General features: G+C 39.8%; 1 protein-coding gene across 1 annotated transcript in view; it reads right to left on the reverse strand.

Moving 5' to 3' along the window:
- Positions 1-22,042, reverse strand: part of RERE (arginine-glutamic acid dipeptide repeats) — a 387,592-nt gene that overhangs the window by 71,798 nt on the left and 293,752 nt on the right. The window contains exons 10-11 of the mRNA XM_082274341.1: positions 13,488-13,586; positions 6,837-6,917 (exon numbers count right to left, since the gene is read on the reverse strand). Coding sequence (XP_082130467.1) covers positions 6,837-6,917; positions 13,488-13,586 — 180 coding nt within the window. The remainder of the gene's footprint in view (positions 1-6,836; positions 6,918-13,487; positions 13,587-22,042) is intronic.

The following is a 22,042-nucleotide window of genomic DNA, read 5'->3' on the forward strand; positions in this document are numbered from 1 at the left end:
AAGACCTTTGCAGGAGGTTGCTCTCGCTGGCAACAGTGTATAGTTCCATATTTTAGAAGAAAAGACAATAATACATCTCACCTATAGCACCATCTGCAGGTGAAAACTGGTACTTAGAAACCGCTTATGAGCAATATTCTAGGGTTATGCCAATTTTGTTTAAAATATATGGTCTTATGTTAAATAATAAAATTCACATATGTGAATCAAGGATCCTGGGGACATGCTATTGCATAAAGTAGAAGGTGGTGTTGCTTGTATACAGTGTTCTTCTCTATTTTCAGAGTTCACTGAGATTTGATGCAGAGATCTAACCTAAGGTTTAGTCTTGTGCTGGCAGGCATGTTACAGGTGTTCCCACTGTAATTTGATCTGGGATTTGATCAGTGTTGGCAGGCACAACTTAGTTGGCATATGGCCATTCCGAACATTCAATGCTATAGAGGAGGAACAAAAGAAGTTGCGTGGAACCCGGTTATAACAAGGGCTCATTTTCAGAATGTGCATACCAAGGATTGAAAGCTTAGAGAACAAGAAAGCTTCAGAGCCAAGCTTTCTTCTTCTTCTACAGAAAGTTCGACTCTGAAGCTTTCTGTAGAAGGGAAAGGAGCTGTAACCATTCGCTAATGATACAAATGCCAACAATGTTTCTTATCCAATAGGGAAATATACGCTGGGTACACATGGAAAGTTTTTTTTTTTTCATTTACCCAGCAGGCTGAACGAAAACAAAAACGTACAGATCGCTATACTAACACATCCAATGTTAATACGACGATCTCCCCGAGCTGAGCTATTGTTATCTTGACAGGTGGACCCAGTTCTGATAGGGGGAAAGTTCACCCTTTCTTGGAAGATTCGACTGATTTTTTTTTTTTTTAAAAACACATCACACCAGTTTCTTGTGTAACCCACACAACCTTCTTGACCTTTATTATTTTTTTTATCAATTGGTGCGCAGCTGGTACTTTCATGTGAACAGCATTACTATCAGACCAGCGACCCTTTTTTTGATTGCCACTCTACAACTGACATAAATCGATGGTGTAGCCTTTTCTTTTTTAATATGCTATGCTTGGTATGTTTACCTTCCAAAAGCTACTTTAACAGTATGTAAACCCAACACTTCATATTCCTGATATGTGGCTGCTGTACCATATACTAGCATGAAAAAGTATCCTGTTCTCTTTGTATTGCTTCTTTTGTGTCAAATTCCTGTTGTTCCTGCCAGTCCCTTTGCTTTTCTATTAAAAATGGACAACACTAAGCAGGAAAACATAGGAAACTCAGAGTGCCTGCCTCCAATAATAAGACTTGTCCTGACACATCCCCCTCCTGCACAACTATTCACTGGGAAGGTAATTGTGATGCAGTTTCTCCTCCCCTAGCTTTTATGCAGCTGAGATCAGAGGGAATGTGATCACTTATAAAAAAAAAAAAGGGGCAATAAAAAAGGTGTTTACGATTATTTTTTTTTATTTCTATGAACAAATGTTTTGCCTTTCTTCGCTATTTTAAAAAGCATGGGTTGTTTTACAAGATGAGGGTTTACAATCTCTAAAGTAGTATCAAAGGCGGAAGGTTTTTTACCTTCATGCATTCTATTCATTAAGATAAAAAAAAAAAAAAAAAAAACTTATGTGTGCAGCAGCCCCCCCCCCCCCCCCAATACATGCCAGAGCCCCATCTTGATCCAGTGATGTGCACGAGAGCATTGGCTCTCTAAGGACTCTCCCTTCTCATTGGCTGAGACAGCAGGGGCGCCACTGGCTCCCACTGCTGTCACTCACAGCCTGTGAGCCAATGAGGAGGGAGAGGGGGCGGGCCGAACCAGGGCTGTGTGTGTGAATGGCCAACACAGAGCAACAACTTGGGAGAGAGTCTGCTCAGGTGCCCCCAGAGCAAGTTGTTCGCTCTGGGTGCCCCCCAGAGCAAGTTGTTCGATCTGGGAGCACTTGGCAGGAGCCAAGAGAGCCAGCAGGGGACCCGAGAAGAGGAGGATTAGAGCTGCTCTGTGCAAAACGATTACACAGAGCAGGTAAGTATGTGTTTATTTTTTTATTTTAAAAGACAATCCTTTAAAATCACTAAGTTGTGACATATGTTTAATGAGCCTATTTGTCAAGTGAATGCAAGAATATGCTTTTGCCTTTCTGTATGCTATGTTGAATTTCAAATAAAAACATTATAAAAATAAAAATTACAGTGCTGGGCAATGACAATTTAGAGGCCTGCTTATTAGGAGAGGCAAGATACAAATTCTACATGTGATATTATCAAAGGGGGAAAAAAAACGCGCTAAAGTTGATAGATTGTAACAAACTACAACATATGGTATACAAAGCAGCAACTCTACTGTGCAATATCACCACAAGGTACATACATAAAAGGAAACAGAGTCACGCTAAAGATGGGGATTAAACATACCAAATATTTGAAGATGGAAGCAAACAAAATATACATATAGATCACAAAGGTTGTAATATAAAAGTTCCAAATAAATATATTTTTTGAGCTTGAAGGTGCTAGATCATATATGGTTCGCAATCAGAGTTTCACGCAGCCCACATCCAACACCGTGTGCAGCAGACCACCAGAAACACTGCCACCTTAGGAGTAAACAAAATGCCTGCTTACCAGCAGTACTGAACTGGACGATATTACCTGCAGACTTTCGCTATAGTTTTATATTGCAACCCTTGTAGTCTATATGTATATTTTGTTTGCTTCCATTTTTAAATATTTGGCATGTTTAATCACCACCTTTAGCACGACTCGGTTCTACATGTGAATCTGCAATGTGGAAGTGTGGTACAGAATGTACGGTGAAAAGCAAATATTGAAACGGTGAAGTAGCTAATGACGAAATGCGTTAGAAAGCACCTATCTGGAGGGAACGCACCCAGACCCTAGGAGGTCACAAAGCTCTGGTGGTCCTAGTGTCGTAAGGCACATAGTGCCCACACAATCTGGTGAGTGTGAAATCTCTCTAATTTGTCACAGTGGAGCACAAGGATTGACACCAGGGATAGAGTGGAAGATTTATCACAGCAGCACCAAGCACTTTTCACTGCGCACTTTTATTTATTTATCTGAACTTTCACTATCAAGTCACGTCACTTAAAAATGAACCTTTTTGTATATGAACTTTGACACATTTTTATGAATTTTATCATTTTTGCAGTATATATGAATTTGCAAATTTATCGAATTAATATTGTATTCAATTTTATATTTATTCTATATTTAAAGTGTACCTATTTTCTTAATATTAATATTTATAATAGATCACGGGGTTATGTATGCACTTTTATAAGTTTGAATTTAACAGTGTTAAGATTATTGGTTTTAATAATTTTAAGCAAGCGCTACAGGTAATCATATATAAACTGATTACTTCACCCTTATATACCAATGCTAGAAGTCTATCTAATAAGATGGGAGAACTGGAGCTGCTAATGTACGAGAATTTTGATTTTGTGGGAATTTCAGAAACTTGGTTTGACAGCTCACATGATTGGCTGGCATCCATTTAGGCATACTCCCTATATAGTAGAGAAAGGAGGGTAGGATAGTGGGAGGGGTATGCCTGTGTATTAAGAATGATGTGCAGTTGAACGTGAGGGACGACACTACTAATGGAGCTAGGGAGGCGGTGGATTCCTTGAGGGTGGAATTCCAAAAAGGAGAAAAAAAAAATAGGAAAGTAATAGTGGGCGTATGCGACAGGCCCCCCTAGCCTGAGGGAGGAGGGGGAAGTGGACCTCCTATCACAGTTTGGAATGGCAGCAAGGCTGCGAAAAATTATAATGGGGGATTTTAATTATCCAGATATAGACTGGGCAGAAGGAACTGCATATTTGTCTATGGCTTGCCATTTCCCAAATGTCTTGCAGGATAATTTCATGGGTCAGTTGGTGAATGCACCAAGAGAGGACTCAGTACTAGACCTACTGATTACTAATGATACAGACATGATTGTGGATGTGGAACTACAGGGCAACTTAGGAAACAGCAACCACAGGTCAATTAGTTTCAGTATATATCACAGAAATAAGAAGCACAAGGGGAATGCATTTCAAAAGAGCCAACTTCCCTAAACTGCGCTCTTTGCAAGATGAAAATAAATGAGATAAAATGCTAGGAACAAAGAACATGGAGGAAAAACTGGGAGTGCTTTAAAAGCATACTAAATAAAGGTATTGGCCAGTGCATTCCAACAGCAAATATGTATAAAAGAGCTTAAGTGAATCCTGGGTGGCTGAACTCCAATGTAAAAATGAAAGGCTGAGGGGTCATTCTCAGTATTCCAACAATACAAAAAATACAATAAGAAATGTAAGAGCCCAATCAGGGCAGCTAAAATGGACCACAAAAGGCACATAGAGGAGAGTAAAGAATTTTTTTTTTTTTAAATATATATAAACAGTAAGAAAGTTAGGCCAGAACATATTGGCCCCATAAAGGATGATGAAGGGAATTTGGTTACACAAGACAAGGAGAAAGCAAAGGTTCTAAATGCATTCTTTTCAGTTTTCACAAAGGAAACAGGGGATATAGTAACCAAAACTGTAATGTTAATAAAACATTACAGAAGGCACCCTAATGGCCAACAGAACACAGTATCAGAAATAGTCTTGAAAAACTTAAAAATAGGTCACTAGGACCAGATGGCTTACACCCGAGTGTCCCTAAGGAACTCAGCCAGGTGGTAGCTAGACCATTGTTCCTAATTTTGATGGACAGTTTAGTGACTGGAATGGTACCAGCTGACTGGAGAAAAGCCAATGTGGTACCAATATTTAAAAAAGTGCCGATATTTTTACCTGGAAACTACAGACCAGCAAGCCCAACATCAATAGTATGTAAGCCAATGGAGGGGAAGATAAGGGACTATATCCAAGATTTTAGTAATGAAAACTGTATCATCAGTGGTAATTAGCACAGATTTATGAAGAATCATTCTTGCCAGACCAATCTAATAACTTTCTTTAGGTCTGTTGGCTTGGACCTCAGGGTGAGTACCTGGATTGAAAACTGGCTACAGGGATGGGTCTAAAGGGTGGTGATAAATGGCGAGTACTCGGAATGGTCCAGTGTGCTAAGCGGGATCTCCCAGGAATCTGTCCTGGGGGCCAATTCTGTTTAATTTATTCATAAATAATATAAAGGATGGGATAAGCAGCTCAATCTCAGCATTTACAGATGATACAAAGCTAAGCAGGAAAATAACTTCAGCACTGGATGTGGAAACCTTACAAGAAGACCTAAAGAGAATAATGGGGTGGGCAACTACATGTGAAAGTTGTTACAGTTAACAGTTCCAAAAATGTAAAGTAATGCATTTGGGTGCCAAAAATACAAACGCAAGTTGCTCGCTAGGGGGAGAACCTCTGGGGGGATCTAGGATAGAAAAGGACATGGAGGTCTTAGTAGACAGCAGGCTCAGCAATGGCATGCAATGCCAAGTTGCTGCAAGCAATGCCAACAGAATATTGGCATGCATTAAAAAGGGGATTCACTCAAGAGATAAAACAATTCTCCCACTCTACAAGACTATGGTCCGGCCGCATCTTGAGCATGATGTCCAGTTCTGGGCCCCAATCCTCACGAAAAATCTGCTGGAACAGTAGAGAGTACAGAGAAAGGCAAATAACCTAATAAAGGGACTAGAGGATCTCAGCTATGAGGAAAGACTACAAGCATTGAACTTTTTTATCTGGCGAAGAGACACTTGAGAGGTGATATGATAGTGATGTACAAATACCATACAGGTGACCCCAGCATAGGGAAAACACTTTTCAGTGAAAGAGAATTTAAAAAGACATTGAAACTGGAAGAAAAGCGGTTTAACCTTAAACTGCGTAGAGGGTTCTATACTGTCAGAGCAGTAAGGATGTGGAATTCTCAACCACAAGCAGTGGTATCAGCAGGGAGTGTCAATAGCTTCAAAAAAGTATTAGATGGGCGCCCTAAATAGCACAACATACAGGGATATACAATGTACTCTTGACAAATGTATACACCCACACACGCATACCATAGGTTGAACTGGATGGACTGGTGTCTTTCAACCTTACCAACTATGCAACTATCCATCGGTCTTATCCACAGGGCTGCTGGATTTAACTTCAGTAGTCTGTGCTACATGTAGTCAGCACTGTTCTGTTCCAGGTGCTGCTGAGACAACCTGCTGTCATTACGCTGAACATATCGTGTCGCTTGATCCTGTACCTCCACCATTCAGAAAACGTCTTGAATTATTTCAAATACAAGGCATTCTCTGATTGGATGAGACAGAGAGGAGGGGGGGGGCATAACCGGCACTACCCCATGCAATCAGAGAGCAAAAAAAACACAATATGCTTGCTAAATGGCAGAGGCAAGGGAACAAATGACTCCCTGTGTCCAGTGTATGGATGGGCACATACCTAAGCAAGCCCATGGTAAGTTTAAATTAAAAAAAAATAGTAAATAGTAATTTCTAGATTTCAGCTTTAGGAAATATGGGTATTTGTCTTGTTGGCTTGTGAATTTTAACATTAGGTCCACTATAACATTCATAAAAACTTCCATCTGTAACAAAAGATCAAACATATCACTGGTAAGGAGCACTGTAAGACAGGTTAAAAACATAACTATTTGAAAGGTAAGAACAATAACATCAAAGTTGGGGGCTAAGCACACAGATGCAACAGATCTTAAAACATTCACAAATTAAAGTTCACATTATTGTAAATTAACATTAACTGTAACTATTGTAAATTACATCAGGCTGCAACTTTTGCTTTTAAGCAAAATGGGAAAAGAGTCTAAATATCAAGAAAACCACTGACCGTCTCTTTGTTGGGCAGCAATTCTTTCCGAATCCTGAAAAAGTTCTTTCCGTATTGCCGTAATCCTTTGATGAACCGCTTCTGTATTATCAAAGCAGTGAGTTAGATGTTAGGATCTGAAATGCTTTTACCTCAAAATAAAAAAAAAAAAAAAAAAAAAAAACACGATATCCGGATAAAGATCAGATTATAGAAAACTAAAGCCGACCATAGATTTTCTTTCCTGCAATCACGGTTAGAGGAAAGAAAATAGCTTGATTTCCCCATCAACAAAGTCAGCGTTGATGGGGGAATCCCTCCCGCCAAGCCATTGTGTACTCCCAGAGGGGGAAGATGTCCCTGCCGGGAGAACACAGTGATTATCGCAATCGGCTTTACCAGCCGCTAGCAATAATTGCATATAAAATCCAACATTCAGCCTGCCCATACATAGTTCAAATGTTGCCACTTACACTCTCAAAGGTTAAAAAATAAAAATAAAACAACTGTGAAGTGCTGAAATAGCACATCACACCACCCATTCACTGCCTGACAAAATGGACACCAGCAAGCACAGACTGTTTTAGCACAGTCCCTCAGACATGATCCACCCACTTGTTTTAAATGGGACAATCTGTGATATTTGTGATACAGTCCTTGGACCTGATCATCACTGTTGTGGATTTTTCAGGGTGGGGTTGTCAGATTATACAATATAGAAAGGAAGAAAAAAACACAACTGCAATAACCAAGCTCCATCCTTAATTAAGAAGAACAGATGCTTTAATTAATGTAGAAGCTCGGAGTACATCTTTAAAATGATTTTTTCAAAAGAAGATCTTATCTGAAGCCATGTTTAGCTGAGTAAACTTGTCAGTGGATTTACCTAAAAGCACAAGTTAAAACCGTATCACAGCAAAAAAAGTATGAAAGGATTAGCACATTTTACTACTTTTAGTCACAAGGAATAAAATATATTAGGGTGAAATAATTTGTCCTTTGGTGGCACATCAGTCATATCAGTTCTTGGGCCTTTTACAGCATAGCACACTGTGGCTATTTTCAGAAGTAGAACATAAAGCTGCCATCACCTCAGCTCCATCCAAGGCTTCTAAAGACCCTATCATGTTTTATGTGCTGCGGTACTTTATCGGTCTTTTAATTTAGTGATGTGGATATATTCTGCTGAGACCTCAGAAGAGATTTATTCTGCCAGGTGTGACCAAGTGTCCTTATAAACAGGAAACAGCTGCTACCGACTGTTCCTTTCATGGATAAAACATGTCTTGTTGGCCATGCCTCATTATGGACAGCCACCATGCATACACTAAAACCACCATCTTAAAAGGTGAGAAGCATTTTCTATCCTTATGGTAAAAACTAAACGCAAATTAAGTGCATAACCTGAATAACTTCCAGCCAGGACAATATCAATTTCCTTTCAAACATTTGGTATATCTGGGCTTGCATGCAATGTCTACTGCCTGAACCTTGCACTGTTGCTACAGGCAGTACACTTGCATCCTATAGTTTAACAATGAGGCTCCTTTCACACAAACGATCCGATCAGATCCGCCTGTCAGTTTTTTAGGTGAATCTGATCGGATCCTCCATGCATCCCTATGGGGCAGCGGATGTCAGCGGAGACATGTCCGCTGACACCCGCTGCTATCGGATTCCGATCCGGTCTGTGAAATCCGGACGGATGGAAACCCTATTTACCATCCGTCCAGGGCATGGGATCGGATGAGAGTGGACAGGTGGTCCGCTCTCATCCAATTCCCCCATAGAGAGCAGCGGGGCTCTGACACCTCCCTCTCCGCACACAGAGCGGAGGGGGAGCTGTCACCTGCCTTCTCGGCAGGGATCGGCGGATCGATCCCCAACGGAGGCGGACCGTGTGAAAGGACCCTTAGAGGCGCTTTCATGCCAAAGTAAAGAGAAAGAGCAACCCTGTTGCCAGGCTTGGTTATTACCCTATGGAAGTCACGGTTGAGAAGCTGGGAGCCTATAGAACTGGTCCCCATCCGATGATCAGAACCAGTGTATGGGGAAAAACTCAGAATGCAACATTCACTAGTTACTGGGTATATTCCAACCTATTGTCATCTTCACAAGGCCACTCTAAATATCAACTTAATTTACAGTGTCAAGCGATCAGACCTGTTCCCCTCATCCTCCTAAACCTCACTGCTGGCCTATCAATGTGATGGTCAACCTCACTTCCAAACAAGGAAACTCACGAGGTTGTAGGGACAGGCTCTGGACTAAAGAAGCAGTTTCAATATTTTCACATCAGAGATCCAAGGTGCCCAGGGCTGTATGCGCCTATGTGTGTGTAAACACTAATGCTTCTGTGCATCTGCATTTACCAGCACATGCCTGTAATGGTTTGTTTTCTAGAACGTGAAACTTCAGCATTTGGGAACATACAGCAAATGTGCATGCACAGGTAAATGCTGATGGACAGAAGCACCGATGCTTACACTAGTACAGTGGCGTACAGCAACTTACTTCGATGACCGGCTGTAGTCCCACCTGGGGCTCTCTGGGCACAAGCAAACGATAGGCATATTTTTAAATTTTGTTGTGGAAAGAAAGGGGTGCGCTGATTGAATGAAAGGCTGCTACCAGATAATGTGAAAGATAAATGTTAAAGGTGATGGTGCGCATTTCAAATTATAAAAAATTGTATAATGTGCAATGTATACAATGTAGGAGTGTGTACAAATAAGTGTCACAGAGTTTGTGTAAAGAATGAATAGACAAAATCTTCAAAAAACACACTGAATTGTGACAATCAAAATATACCAAAATATAGGTGATACACAAAAATTAAAGTCCAATGAATAAAGTGATCCCAAAAATTGGGAAAATGGTGAAAAAGTCCAAAATAAAAAATCTGGTGATGATTATGATGTTCCCTCCACCTGGTGAAATGCCTCCTTACCTGGCGGAAAGAAGGTAAGTGCCTGATAGTGATAATTCTTATAAAGGTAAAGCCAGTGTTCTATTTCCACCTCCACACGTGCAAAATCCCACTGGTGTTAAGACAATGCAAGCCTCTTACCAGATGTAAGAGACAATCAAGCCTCTAAAATGTCAGATGACACTATGGACATGAAGATGCTTCCTTAACACTGCGGATGGATGGATGGCTCCCACTTGCTTCCCTCTGTTAACACCACGTTAGTCGCCTACTCTCTTAGGGTATGGATGTGTAATCCCCACGATGTTCCAGTGAACATGAAAGTATAAATGGGACTGATAGTGCATTACCGTATAAAACAATTTATTGGGTAAACAGACTTGCACTTACATTGGGATGAACAAATACGAGCAGAATATCAAATGGTGACAGGCTGAGGATCTCTGTTTGCATCGGGTCCGGCTGCAGCACGGACCTCCGATGACGCAATGACGGCACGCCTCCCTCCTGACGTGTTTCCTCCAATAGGGCTTCGACTTGAGATGGGAGATAGGCGCGCGCCGTCATTTCCGCCCATTTATACAGGTTAGTGTTATCTTCCTCTTCCGGTGTCTGCAGAGGATGTCTCGAGCGCCGGAAATGTCCCTTTTTACAACGGATTGTTAAATTAACAAAAAAGGTCACTTAACTCTTACTGTTTCAACATTATGTGTCCAATGACGATTTTAGAAGAAGTAGTTGGCGCTCGGACATATTATTATGCTGCATTCCTTTACATATGAAGTAAAAGGGAATATGACACCGGAGAAGGATTCTTAACAACTTCCTGTTTACAATTCATTTGCAACTCTACATGGCTACCAAATTATTGTACTTGATTATGAGTTTTGAATCATAATATACATAAAAATTAGATCACATAAACTCAGTAAATAAAATCCTTATATCATTTATAAATGTGTAAAAAGGATTAAATAATTATGATATTAAATTATGTGTCTAAAAGAGGTTAAAACCTGTGTTAAAAATGTGTAGTGACATTTAAAATGTTAAAATTTTAATTAAAATTTCATTAAAAACATGTAATGTATTATTAAAACCATAAATCCAATAAATAAGAACGAAGAAATTTTCATCCTGTGTGACTGGCAAAGAATACCCGATCAAAGATTTTATATCTTGTCACACGAAAGGTGTCATCTATTTGTTACAGTGTGAGTGTAACAAACAGTACGTGGGAAGAACCATTCGCACAGCCAGCATCAGGATAGGAGAACATTTGACGAATATTTACAAAGCCTTTCCAGGTCATAGTGTTCCAAAACACTATGCCCAATGCCATCACAAAAACCCCAAAAAAAATGAAAATCACCGTTATAGAAAAATACACCCCACATTGGAGGGGTAGTAATTTAACAAGAAGCATCTCAAAGAGAGAAACCTTCTGGATTTTCGAATTAAAATGTTTTCAACCTAGAGGACATAACATAGAATGGGATATTAATGCCCACATCAATAATAGCTAATAAGATTTTCCCCGAAGTCCTATAATATTCACACCTACTTCTACAGCAATACCAAATATTAGGATTTATGGTTTTAATAATACATTACATGTTTTTAATGAAATTTTAATTAAAATTTTAACATTTTAAATGTCACTACACATTTTTAACACAGGTTTTAACCTCTTTTAGACACATAATTTAATATCATAATTATTTAATCCTTTTTAAACATTTATAAATGATATAAGGATTTTATTTACTGAGTTTGTGATCTAATTTTTATGTATATTATGATTCAAAACTCATAATCAAGTACAATAATTTGGTAGCCATGTAGAGTTGCAAATGAATTGTAAACAGGAAGTTGTTAAGAATCCTTCTCCGGTGTGATATTCCCTTTTACTTCATATGTAAAGGAATGCAGCATAATAATATGTCCGAGCGCCAACTACTTCTTCTAAAATCGTCATTGGACACATAATGTTGAAACAGTAAGAGTTAAGTGACCTTTTTTGTTAATTTAACAATCCGTTGTAAAAAGGGACATTTCCGGCGCTCGAGACATCCTCTGCAGACACCGGAAGAGGAAGATAACACTAACCTGTATAAATGGGCGGAAATGACGGCGCGCGCCTATCTCCCATCTCAAGTCGAAGCCCTATTGGAGGAAACGCGTCAGGAGGGAGGCGTGCCGTCATTGCGTCATCGGAGGTCTGTGCTGCAGCCGGACCCGATGCAAACAGAGATCCTCAGCCTGTCACCATTTGATATTCTGCTCGTATTTGTTCATCCCAATGTAAGTGCAAGTCTGTTTACCCAATAAATTGTTTTATACGGTAATGCACTATCAGTCCCATTTATACTTTCATGTTCACTGGAACATCGTGGGGATTACACATCCATACCCTAAGAGAGTAGGCGACTAACGTGGTGTTAACAGAGGGAAGCAAGTGGGAGCCATCCATCCATCCGCAGTGTTAAGGAAGCATCTTCATGTCCATAGTGTCATCTGACATTTTAGAGGCTTGATTGTCTCTTACATCTGGTAAGAGGCTTGCATTGTCTTAACACCAGTGGGATTTTGCACGTGTGGAGGTGGAAATAGAACACTGGCTTTACCTTTATAAGAATTATCACTATCAGGCACTTACCTTCTTTCCGCCAGGTAAGGAGGCATTTCACCAGGTGGAGGGAACATCATAATCATCACCAGATTTTTTATTTTGGACTTTTTCACCATTTTCCCAATTTTTGGGATCACTTTATTCATTGGACTTTAATTTTTGTGTATCACCTATATTTTGGTATATTTTGATTGTCACAATTCAGTGTGTTTTTTGAAGATTTTGACTATTCATTCTTTACACAAACACTGTGACACTTATTTGTACACACTCCTACATTGTATACATTGCACATTATACAATTTTTTATAATTTGAAAAGCGCACCATCACCTTTAACATATATTTTTAAATTTTATTCATAAAAAAAAAAAAAAAAGAAAAGAAAAGCATGCAGCTTTAAACCAGACAACCACAAAAATGTCTGACCTGCCAAATTTAAAGTAGGACCAATGTCAAAACATTTTTTACTTTGGAGTAAGAGTTAGATTTCCTGTAAAAGGTTTATTTTTGCCACCTGTGTCCCATTGGAGAGACTTTACTTCACTTCCTGTTCCATAGCCAAAACAGGAAGTGAGAGAAAATCCCTCAACAGTAAGGGAATCCCAGAACTACTGTCCCTATTGTAAGATATTCTCACAATTGTGGTTCTGGGGCGGGGGACAACCCAAAATTTGGGCTTTTCTTTTACTTTTGATGATAATGGTAAATATGATCAATACAGAGACCGAATCTCAGTGACACAGACAGCAATACAAACCTGACAGGTGACCTAATCCCTCTCCACTCCACAAGTTTTGCTTTCAGGTATACTGCAAGACAAAATGGGCGATCTGCTGTTGGTGCCCATGTACACCACTGACAGCCTTGACAAGATGGAGAGAAGTGATTCTTAATTCTTCCATATGTTTGACTGTTGGATGCATGGGAACCAGAAACATTGCTTCCTTTACCACCCTTTCCCTGTTACTTCATTAGGTTTATATTAACTGTTCAATTTAAATGCAATCCATACATGGCTGAGATCATCTTTCGTAGTTCTGAATAGGTTTAGGACTGCTTATGTATATCTGACAAAGCTGTATATAAAATACGAGGCGGTATTTCCTTACCACTTCATCTTCTGTCCAGCACTTCTCTATCAGCTTGGGAACTGGCTTCTTCACTAATCGTTGCAGTGCCCTTCCAGCATCATAGTTGCTTTCATGTAGCTTAATAGAAGAAAAAAAAAAAATCGGTTTATACAATTAGGATACTATGATTCTGATGTCTAATATACTGCAAATGGAAAGGTCACAGAAAAATTATCATTTAGTCCAAAACTTTATCGTTGGTTTAGAATAAAGAAATATGCAACGATTATTTTAGCAGATACAGGCTCAACACATTGTAAATCATTTTCTTAACCTGTGTCCCTCAGTCCTTTCAGTCAGTCACTAGCAGTGACTAGTGCATGCACCTGTGTTTACCAGAGACTGAAATTATCTACACATAGAAATGGGTGCGCTCCGCCAGCTAGAGATATAAGTAAATAAACGTAGGCCACACTGATCTCGCCAGAAGCCCTACCCATTAACACTTGTAAATATCATGTGATAAATATGTAAGTTAGTGAGTCCTGTTAACTCAAACGTAAGACAAAAAATCATATAGTCCAAAATGGTGTAACAAAAAAAAAAAAAAAAAACAGGAGAAAACTTGTTCTGAGTTCAAAAAGAAGAAATCCCTTCACCACGCAGTCACCAGCGTCAAAAGTCAAGATGCACTCTTACCACAGAGTATGGACATTCTATTATTGAAGGTCGCATAGGCTTAAGGATATCCTCCACTAGTGGTTTGCCATGGGAGACAAAAATCAACAGCACCCAGCAGGTTAACAGACAACTCCAGCTCTTTAGAAATCAGATCCTCCACTGTGGTAGAAATGCATTCAATAAATAGTAAAAAGCTCCAATAGCGTACAAACCTCGTATTTGCACTTGCGTCACTCTGGCCATTGATGACCATCTTAAATGGTGAATACAAACAGCCAAGCATCGCTTTCGCCATCATAAACCTGTAGTTCAATAGGTATCCATGCCACATTCCCATAGCAGAAGCAACCAAGCCTCGCTTACATATGCGGAATCGAAAAGACGAACATAGCACCGTCTAGACCGGACGTAAGCTGGATGTCCCCAATTAAAGAAAAGACAGGACTGGACATCCACGTTGTCCACATAATACAGGTAAACAGTGGCTGCAAAATCAGAAGGTGAAAGTTTGGCTTTGCTGAAAACAAGAACATCAAAAGCAGATGGGATTCATATTTGAGCAAACAAAATATTTTTAAATTATTAAAAATTATTAGACATAGAATACACATTTTATCTAAAATTAAAAAGTAAAGGTTTAGGAGTTATTAATAAAACGGTTACCATCCCAGTCCACATTTAAACCATAGGGAGTAAAGCTTTTAAGCAAATAAATCCATTTGGTTTCCATTTTTGAAAGCTCTCTTACTTTGAGGCTACCCCCCAGTGTGGGACAAAATGGTAAATTCCCATAAATATAGTCCCCGCAGGTTCCCTACCATTTCGTGAGACACTGGTTCTTGTATCCCTTCCTAATGTTAGCGATATGTTCATTTAATCTAATGTTCAGTGCCCAAGTGGTGCGACCAATGTTTTGTAACCCACAAGAGCACTGAAGTAAGTAGACCACATGAGTGGAACTAAAAGTAATAAATGGTCTGACAACATGTGTCCTAGAGGTGGTCTTGGAAGAGAATGCTAGCAATTTCTTAGTTTTACATTTATTAAGATGGCATTCCTGGCATCTTCCACATTGTAATACCCAACATAGTTGTGGAAGAAAGAGGGTATGGGGGGGGGGGTTTCAAGAATGTTTTGGACAACCCTAACCTTCAGAGAGATCGCATCTCTATAGATCACTGAAGGTTTGGGCAGAAGTAGAAGGACCAGAACTCTGCCGTTTTGTAAGATGTGCCAATGTTTTTGCATTATGTGTTTATTGGCACAATATTGGGAAGAGTAAGATGTAATTAATGAGAACCCAAAGGTGTCATTGTTGTAAATTCTTTCGGTCTATCAGTCAGTAACGTGTTTCTATCAACACTCTTAACCTGTTCTAAAACTTTCTCCAGAGACAAAGGGTCATATCCCTTCTCTACAAATCTGAGTTAGAGCCAAGGCCTGTTTATCAAAATCCTCAGTGCTAGTACAATTCTGTCTGACTCGGAGGAACTGTCCCTTGGGGACTACATTCAACCGTGACTGGTGGTGACAACTAATCCCTTGAAATGTATGCATTTCAATCTGTGGCCTTGAAGCAGTTGGCGGTGACCAGTATGCCCCCCCCCCCACCCTAATCTTCAGGTCCAAAAAATGAATTTGTTTTTGTCTCATCTCGTAATTGAGAATAATCCCTCTGTCATTGTGATTTAGAGAATCTAAAAATTCTACCAACGAGGCAGAGTCATCCTTCCACAGGAGGAGGATGTAATCTATGCAACGAGCCCACAGGGCCAGTTCCAGCCTATGTTGGACATAGGTGACATCCTCCTCCCATATGGCCATGAACAGATTGGCCACACAGGGGGCATTTTTAGCCCCCATTTGTGACGCCTCTGTTCTGCAAATAAAAATTTCCTCCAAAAACAAAAATAGTTGTGGATTGCTGCAAATTTAAGAAGATCCATGACAAAATCTCTCTGGACAGGCACCAAGCCAGAATCTACATTCAAATAATGAGAAACTGCTGATAGACCCAGGTCACGAGGGATGATGGTATAAAGCGACGTAATGTCTGCTGTTACTAGCCACCATTCGTCCTGAAATGGGCAGTACCTAATCAAGTTAATGACAAATTTTGTATCTTCAATATGAGACGGCATGTTCTAAACCAGTGGCTGTAGATTCTTGTCGATACATTTGCCCACGATAAATTCGCTTTTGTTTGATCAAATTTGTATTCCATCTGCTTTTGATGTTCTTGTATCTTGTTTTCAGCTAAGCCCAAATTTCGCCTTTTGAATTTTGTAGCCACTGTTTACCTGTATTATGTGGACAACGTAGATGTCCAATCCTGTTTTATTCTTTACTTGGGGACATCCAGCTTACGTTCGGTCTGGGCGGTGCTTTGTTCGTTTTTTTACCAGGGTTTTCGCATATAAAAGTGAGGCTTGGTTGGCTCTGCTATGGGAACAAAGCATGGATACCTATTGAACTACAGGGTTATGATGGCGAAAGCGAGGCTTGGCTGTTTGTATTCAACATTTAAGGCAATGGCAGAATGTGATGTTCATGCCCTGGAATTAGTCCTATTGCAATGAAACCGGTTGGGCGGTACATTACTTAACTGTCATCACACTATTCAAACTTACTTGTGATCGACACCGCATGTAGTGTATTTTGCCACTCATGGTATTCACCATTTAAGGCGGACATCAATGTCTGGAGTGATGTAATTGAAATTATTTGTTCAATAAATGTGTTAAGAGGTTTTTACTTTATTGGAGCTTCTTTCTATTTATAAAATGCATTGCTACCACAGTGGAGGATCCAATTTCTAAAGAGCTGGAGTTGCCTAATGGGTGCTGTTGATTTATGTCTACCATGGCGGACCACTAGGATATACTTAAGCCTATGCGACCTTCTGTAACAGAGGGTTCATACTCTGTGGAAAGAGTACATCTTGACTTTTGATGTTGGTGACTCCACGTGGTGAAGGGATTTCTTCTTTTTGAACTCAGAACACAAGTTTTCTCCTGTTTTTTTTTTTACACCATTTTGGATTATATGATTTTTTGTTTCACATTTCAATTACACAGGATTCACTTGGACAGTTTTTTGGTGCAGCGCAACATTATCACTCAATCATTTTTGTTTTTGTGTAAAATGTCTCTCAATTAATTTTGCAGCTTTGTTTTGATTGATATTGGGTTTATATACAGTTGTGTTCATACGTTTACATACTCTGGCAGAATTTCTGATTTCTTGGCCATTTTTCCTAGAATATTAAGGATAACACAAAAACTTTTCTTTCACTCATGGTTAGTGTTTGGCTGAAACCATTTATTATCAATCAACTGTGTTTACTCGGTTTAAATCATAATGACAACTGAAACTACCCAAATGACCCTGATCAAAAATGTACACGCCCTGGTGATTTTGGCCCGATAACATGCACACAAGTTGACACAAAGGGGTTTCAATGGCTATTAAAGGTAACCATCCTCACCTGTGATCTGTTTGCTTGTAATTAGTGTGTGTGTGTGTGTGTGTGTGTGTGTGTGTGTGTGTGTGTGTGTGTGTATAAAAGGTCAATGAGTTTCTGGACTCCTGACAGACCCTTGCATCTTTCATCCAGTGCTGCACTGATGTTTCTGGATTCTGAGTCTTGGGGAAAGCAAAAGAATTGTCAAAGGATCTGCGGGAAAAGGTAGTTGAACTGTATAAAACAGGAAAGGGATATAAAAAGATATCCAATGAATTTAGAATGCCAATAAGCAGTGTTCAAACTCTAATCAAGAAGTGGAAAATGAGGGGTTCTGTTGAAACCAAACCATAGTCAGGCAGACCAACTAAAATTTCAGCCAAAACTGCCAGGAAAATTGTTCAAGATGCAAAGAAAAACCAAAAAGTAACTTCAGGTGAAATACAGAACTCTCTGAAAACAGGTGGTGTGGCTGTTTCAACATGCACAATAAGGAGGCACTGGAAAAAAAGATAGGCTGCATGGTCGAGTCACCAGAAGAAAGCCATTACTACGCAAATGCCACAAAGTATCCCTCTTATAATACACCAAACTGCACAGAGACAACCCTCAAACCTTCTGGAACAAGGTAATTTGGAGTGATGAGAACAAAATTGAGCTTTTTGGCCACAACCATAAATGCTACGTTTGGAGAGGAGTCAACAAGGCCTATGATGAAAGGTACACCATTCCTACTGTGAAACACAGAGGTGGATCACTGATGTTTTGGGGATGTGTGAGCTACAAAGGCACAGGAAATTTGGTCAGAATTAATGGCAAGATGAATGCAGTATGTTATCATAAAATACTGGAGGAAAATTAGCATTCATCAGCCTAGAAGCTGCGCATGGAACATACTTGGACATTCCAATGTGACAATGATCCTAAACACAACGCCAAGTCGACCTGTCATTAGCTACAGCTTAAGAAAATTAAGGTTCTGGAGTGGCCATCTCAGTCTCCTGACCTCAATACCATTGAGCCACTGTTTGATCTCAAACATGCAGTTCATGCAAGACAACCCAAGAATTCACAGGAACTTTTTGCCAGGAAGAATGGGCAGCTTTACCATCTGAGAAGATAAAGAGCCTCATCCAGAAATACCACAAAAGACATTAAGCTGTCATTGATGTTAAAGGAGGCAATACACGGTATTAAGAACTGGGGTATGTAAACTTTTGATCAGGGTCATTTGGGTAGTTTCTGTTGTCATTATGATTTAAAAAGAGTAAACACAGTTGATTGATAATAAATGGCTTCAGCAAAACACTAACCATGAGTGAAAGAAAAGTTTTTGTGTTTGGTATTCATATTCTCTGAAAAATGGCCATGAAATCATAAATTCTGCCAGGGTATGTAAACTTATGAGCACAACTGCATTTATATACTTATTTGTTGTTCACAAGCGGAATATTTTTTCCTTATTTTGTTTGTCACTGTAAATATCAGCTCAAGTTTACATTTTTTTATGGGAACCAGCCACTACAAGAAACCAAACAGAAAGTATTAAACTGTTATCACTGTGCAGATTTAAAGGAGAAATTAACCTTTTGGAATATGTTACACCTATATTCAGGGAGTAACATGTAACATGCTACGAATGGACTGACCTCTAACAACTCCTCAATCTGAAAGTTAGCGGCGTTTGAAGTTGTAATAGGTCACTTTTCTTTTTTACCGCAATTTTCATTTATTTCAATGGGAAGCTGCACTTTTGGTGTGGTTTTCAAAACCAAACTAAAGATGCAGCAAGCAGAGCTTTACAAAACACACTGCACCTGTAACGTAGTGGTGTGAAAAGTCCCACAGGTTTTAAAGGGAAACATGTCAGTGTGAAAGGCATAGGCGTGTGTACAGGGTATGCCAGGTGTGCCTGGGCACACCCTAATCACCCTATGTGGCACAGATTCCCCCTGTTTAGACCCCTAATATTTCAAAGCCTGCTATCAAGGCTCCTGAAAATATTGTAAAAAAAAACAGTAAAAATTTATATAAAAAAAAACTACAGTTATATATATATATGTGTGTATATATATATATGTGTGTATATATATATGTGTGTATATATATATATATATATATATATATATATATATATATATATATATCGGAGCAACTCCGACTTAGAAAAAGGTTCCTGCACTACATTGGGGCGACTTGCACTGACTTCTATTAGAGAAGTCGTTTGCATGCCACGCTGAAGTCGCGCTGCACGGGGCGGCTTCAGAGTCAGGCGACTTTGAAGCCGCCCCATTGTGAACCCAGCCTAAAGGCCCATACACACGTACCGATCGTTGGCCGTAAATATTCGGCCAACGTCCGATTGTCGGCTTGTTAGTATGATGCTTCTGACAACCGACTGCGACTTTTCAGCCGAACAAAATCTGGTCTGCATGCTATAAAATTTTTGTTGGCCAACACCAGAACGGCCGATTGTTCGTCAGTCAGTACAGATTTCGGCCGACAAAAGCCAGATGAGCAAGACTGGGCATGCTCAGAGAAGAAAAAACACACGGAAAGTTAACCATCACATGACATCACTTCTGAAGTTGGTTGTTGTTGGCCGACAAAATTCGTGTGCAGTCTTGAGCACTTTTCAACCAACACGACAGCACTGGACAAAAGACGGCCGATCGTTCGGCCGACAATCGGTACGTGTGTACGGGGCATTAGTCTCACTCTCTAGCATGAGTGTCAGGAGTCAAATGAAGACTGACAGCTGCTGCATCATCTACTACCTGAGTACACACAAGCCTCTAAGTGAGAAACTACTGAAATCTTATACAGTATGAGGATTTTATTCTCCCTCTCTTTAGCGGGTTACAGTGTCACAGGGAAAGAAAATTCAGATTCAGGCACAAATAGCATAGTTATGATTGGTTCTCTTTAAGCTATCTGCATGGACCATCTTCTGAACAAGTGTAAGCATAAAGGGACCCAGGAAGCAGATCACATGTTTTAATGCTACAGACCAGATAACGGTCATTGCTTTGATTAGCCAATTGTCTGCCAGTTTGCAACGTCAACATGGAACACTGATCAGCTCCACTCAAGTGAGACTCTATGGGCAGCTTTATTGCAGTAAACCAAACATTGTTCATGTCTTGTATGCAACAAAACAAAAAGCAACAGTTGTAAATAACTACAGAATAAAACAGCAGCATAAGATACACCTGAACCCATTCACCAGGCACAGACAGCTCATTACTGCAGCACATAACCCAGAGAAAACAGATTGTGCAAGCAAAGCCTTGCTGATCTGTAGACATAAGCCCTCTCTCCTGCCTCATATTACCAGCAGACTGGATACATTTTTGACACTTCAGAGCAGCAAGCCGCAGACGTGCAGTACGCTCTGACATCCCCTTTGCTCCCCCCTGCTATGCGCACAGCCAAGGTCCAGTTGCCAAAAACAGAGCAGGGAACATGCCTCCTCCATCTCCGGAGTCGAATGACAACTCACGCAAAGAAAGCAAATACCAAAATCTAGGCTTCTTTCAGTCAATGAATGGATAAACAGCACGCAAAACAAATTCCCTGGAATTCAGTACACTGTAATGCCAGAAAAATCTCTACAGAGCACTCTGCAAAACCAGTTCATGGAACAAAAGAGCAATGACCGTTTGTTGTACTAGACAGACAGCAGTGTAAAAGGAAAGGCAATCTCTATAAAACAATCAGAAATCATCTCCTGCTCTGCCAACATCTATGAGTGGTTGCTATGGGATATTGTATGGTACACACTGTCACTGTGTCTGTTACTTTAAAAAAAATACAGATATGTGGCTGTGTATTGAGTAAAATCTTGGAGATCATGCAGCTTTCAAGTGGGAAAAAAAACATAAAAAAATAAAAAAATGTAAAAACAGGCAGGCTTTTTATTACAGAGGAGACATGCAATAAAATACACTTGCCTGTTTGAAATCCCCTGTAGATTGTACACTGAGCTGTGCCCGTGCAGCTTGGTTTACCATTGCGGCACACTACCAATGTGCCGGCAAGACTGCACTCCTGGACATGTGCCACCCAATAGAGACGCCATTAGACTGGCATCAAGGAAGTTGCCAGTGAAGGACTTCATGGGCATCAGACTGTTCGAAGATCAGCAATTTTACCTTTAGCTTTTCTTTAATAAACTTGTGAAACTGGGCATTGGGCCTGGCAATACTATATTATTTGTCAACTGTCAGCCTGCATTCAAACTGCTTATTTTTTAAAGTAACAGACCCACTTCCTTCTCCGCCCACGTTCAAACTACTATCAGTCCAATTGAAATTTTTTTCCATACCTAAACAGGTAAATGAGATGAGAGTTCTCCCATCGTAGATAATAATTCCTTCTTCATATTAGAAAAAAAAAAAAAACAAAGCACTGCTCCAGAAACTACATTTCCCACATATTTCCCCTGTTA

Source organism: Pelophylax lessonae, assembly GCF_965119305.1.
Source record: "Pelophylax lessonae genome assembly, chromosome: 12".
NCBI lineage: Eukaryota > Metazoa > Chordata > Amphibia > Anura > Ranidae > Pelophylax > Pelophylax lessonae.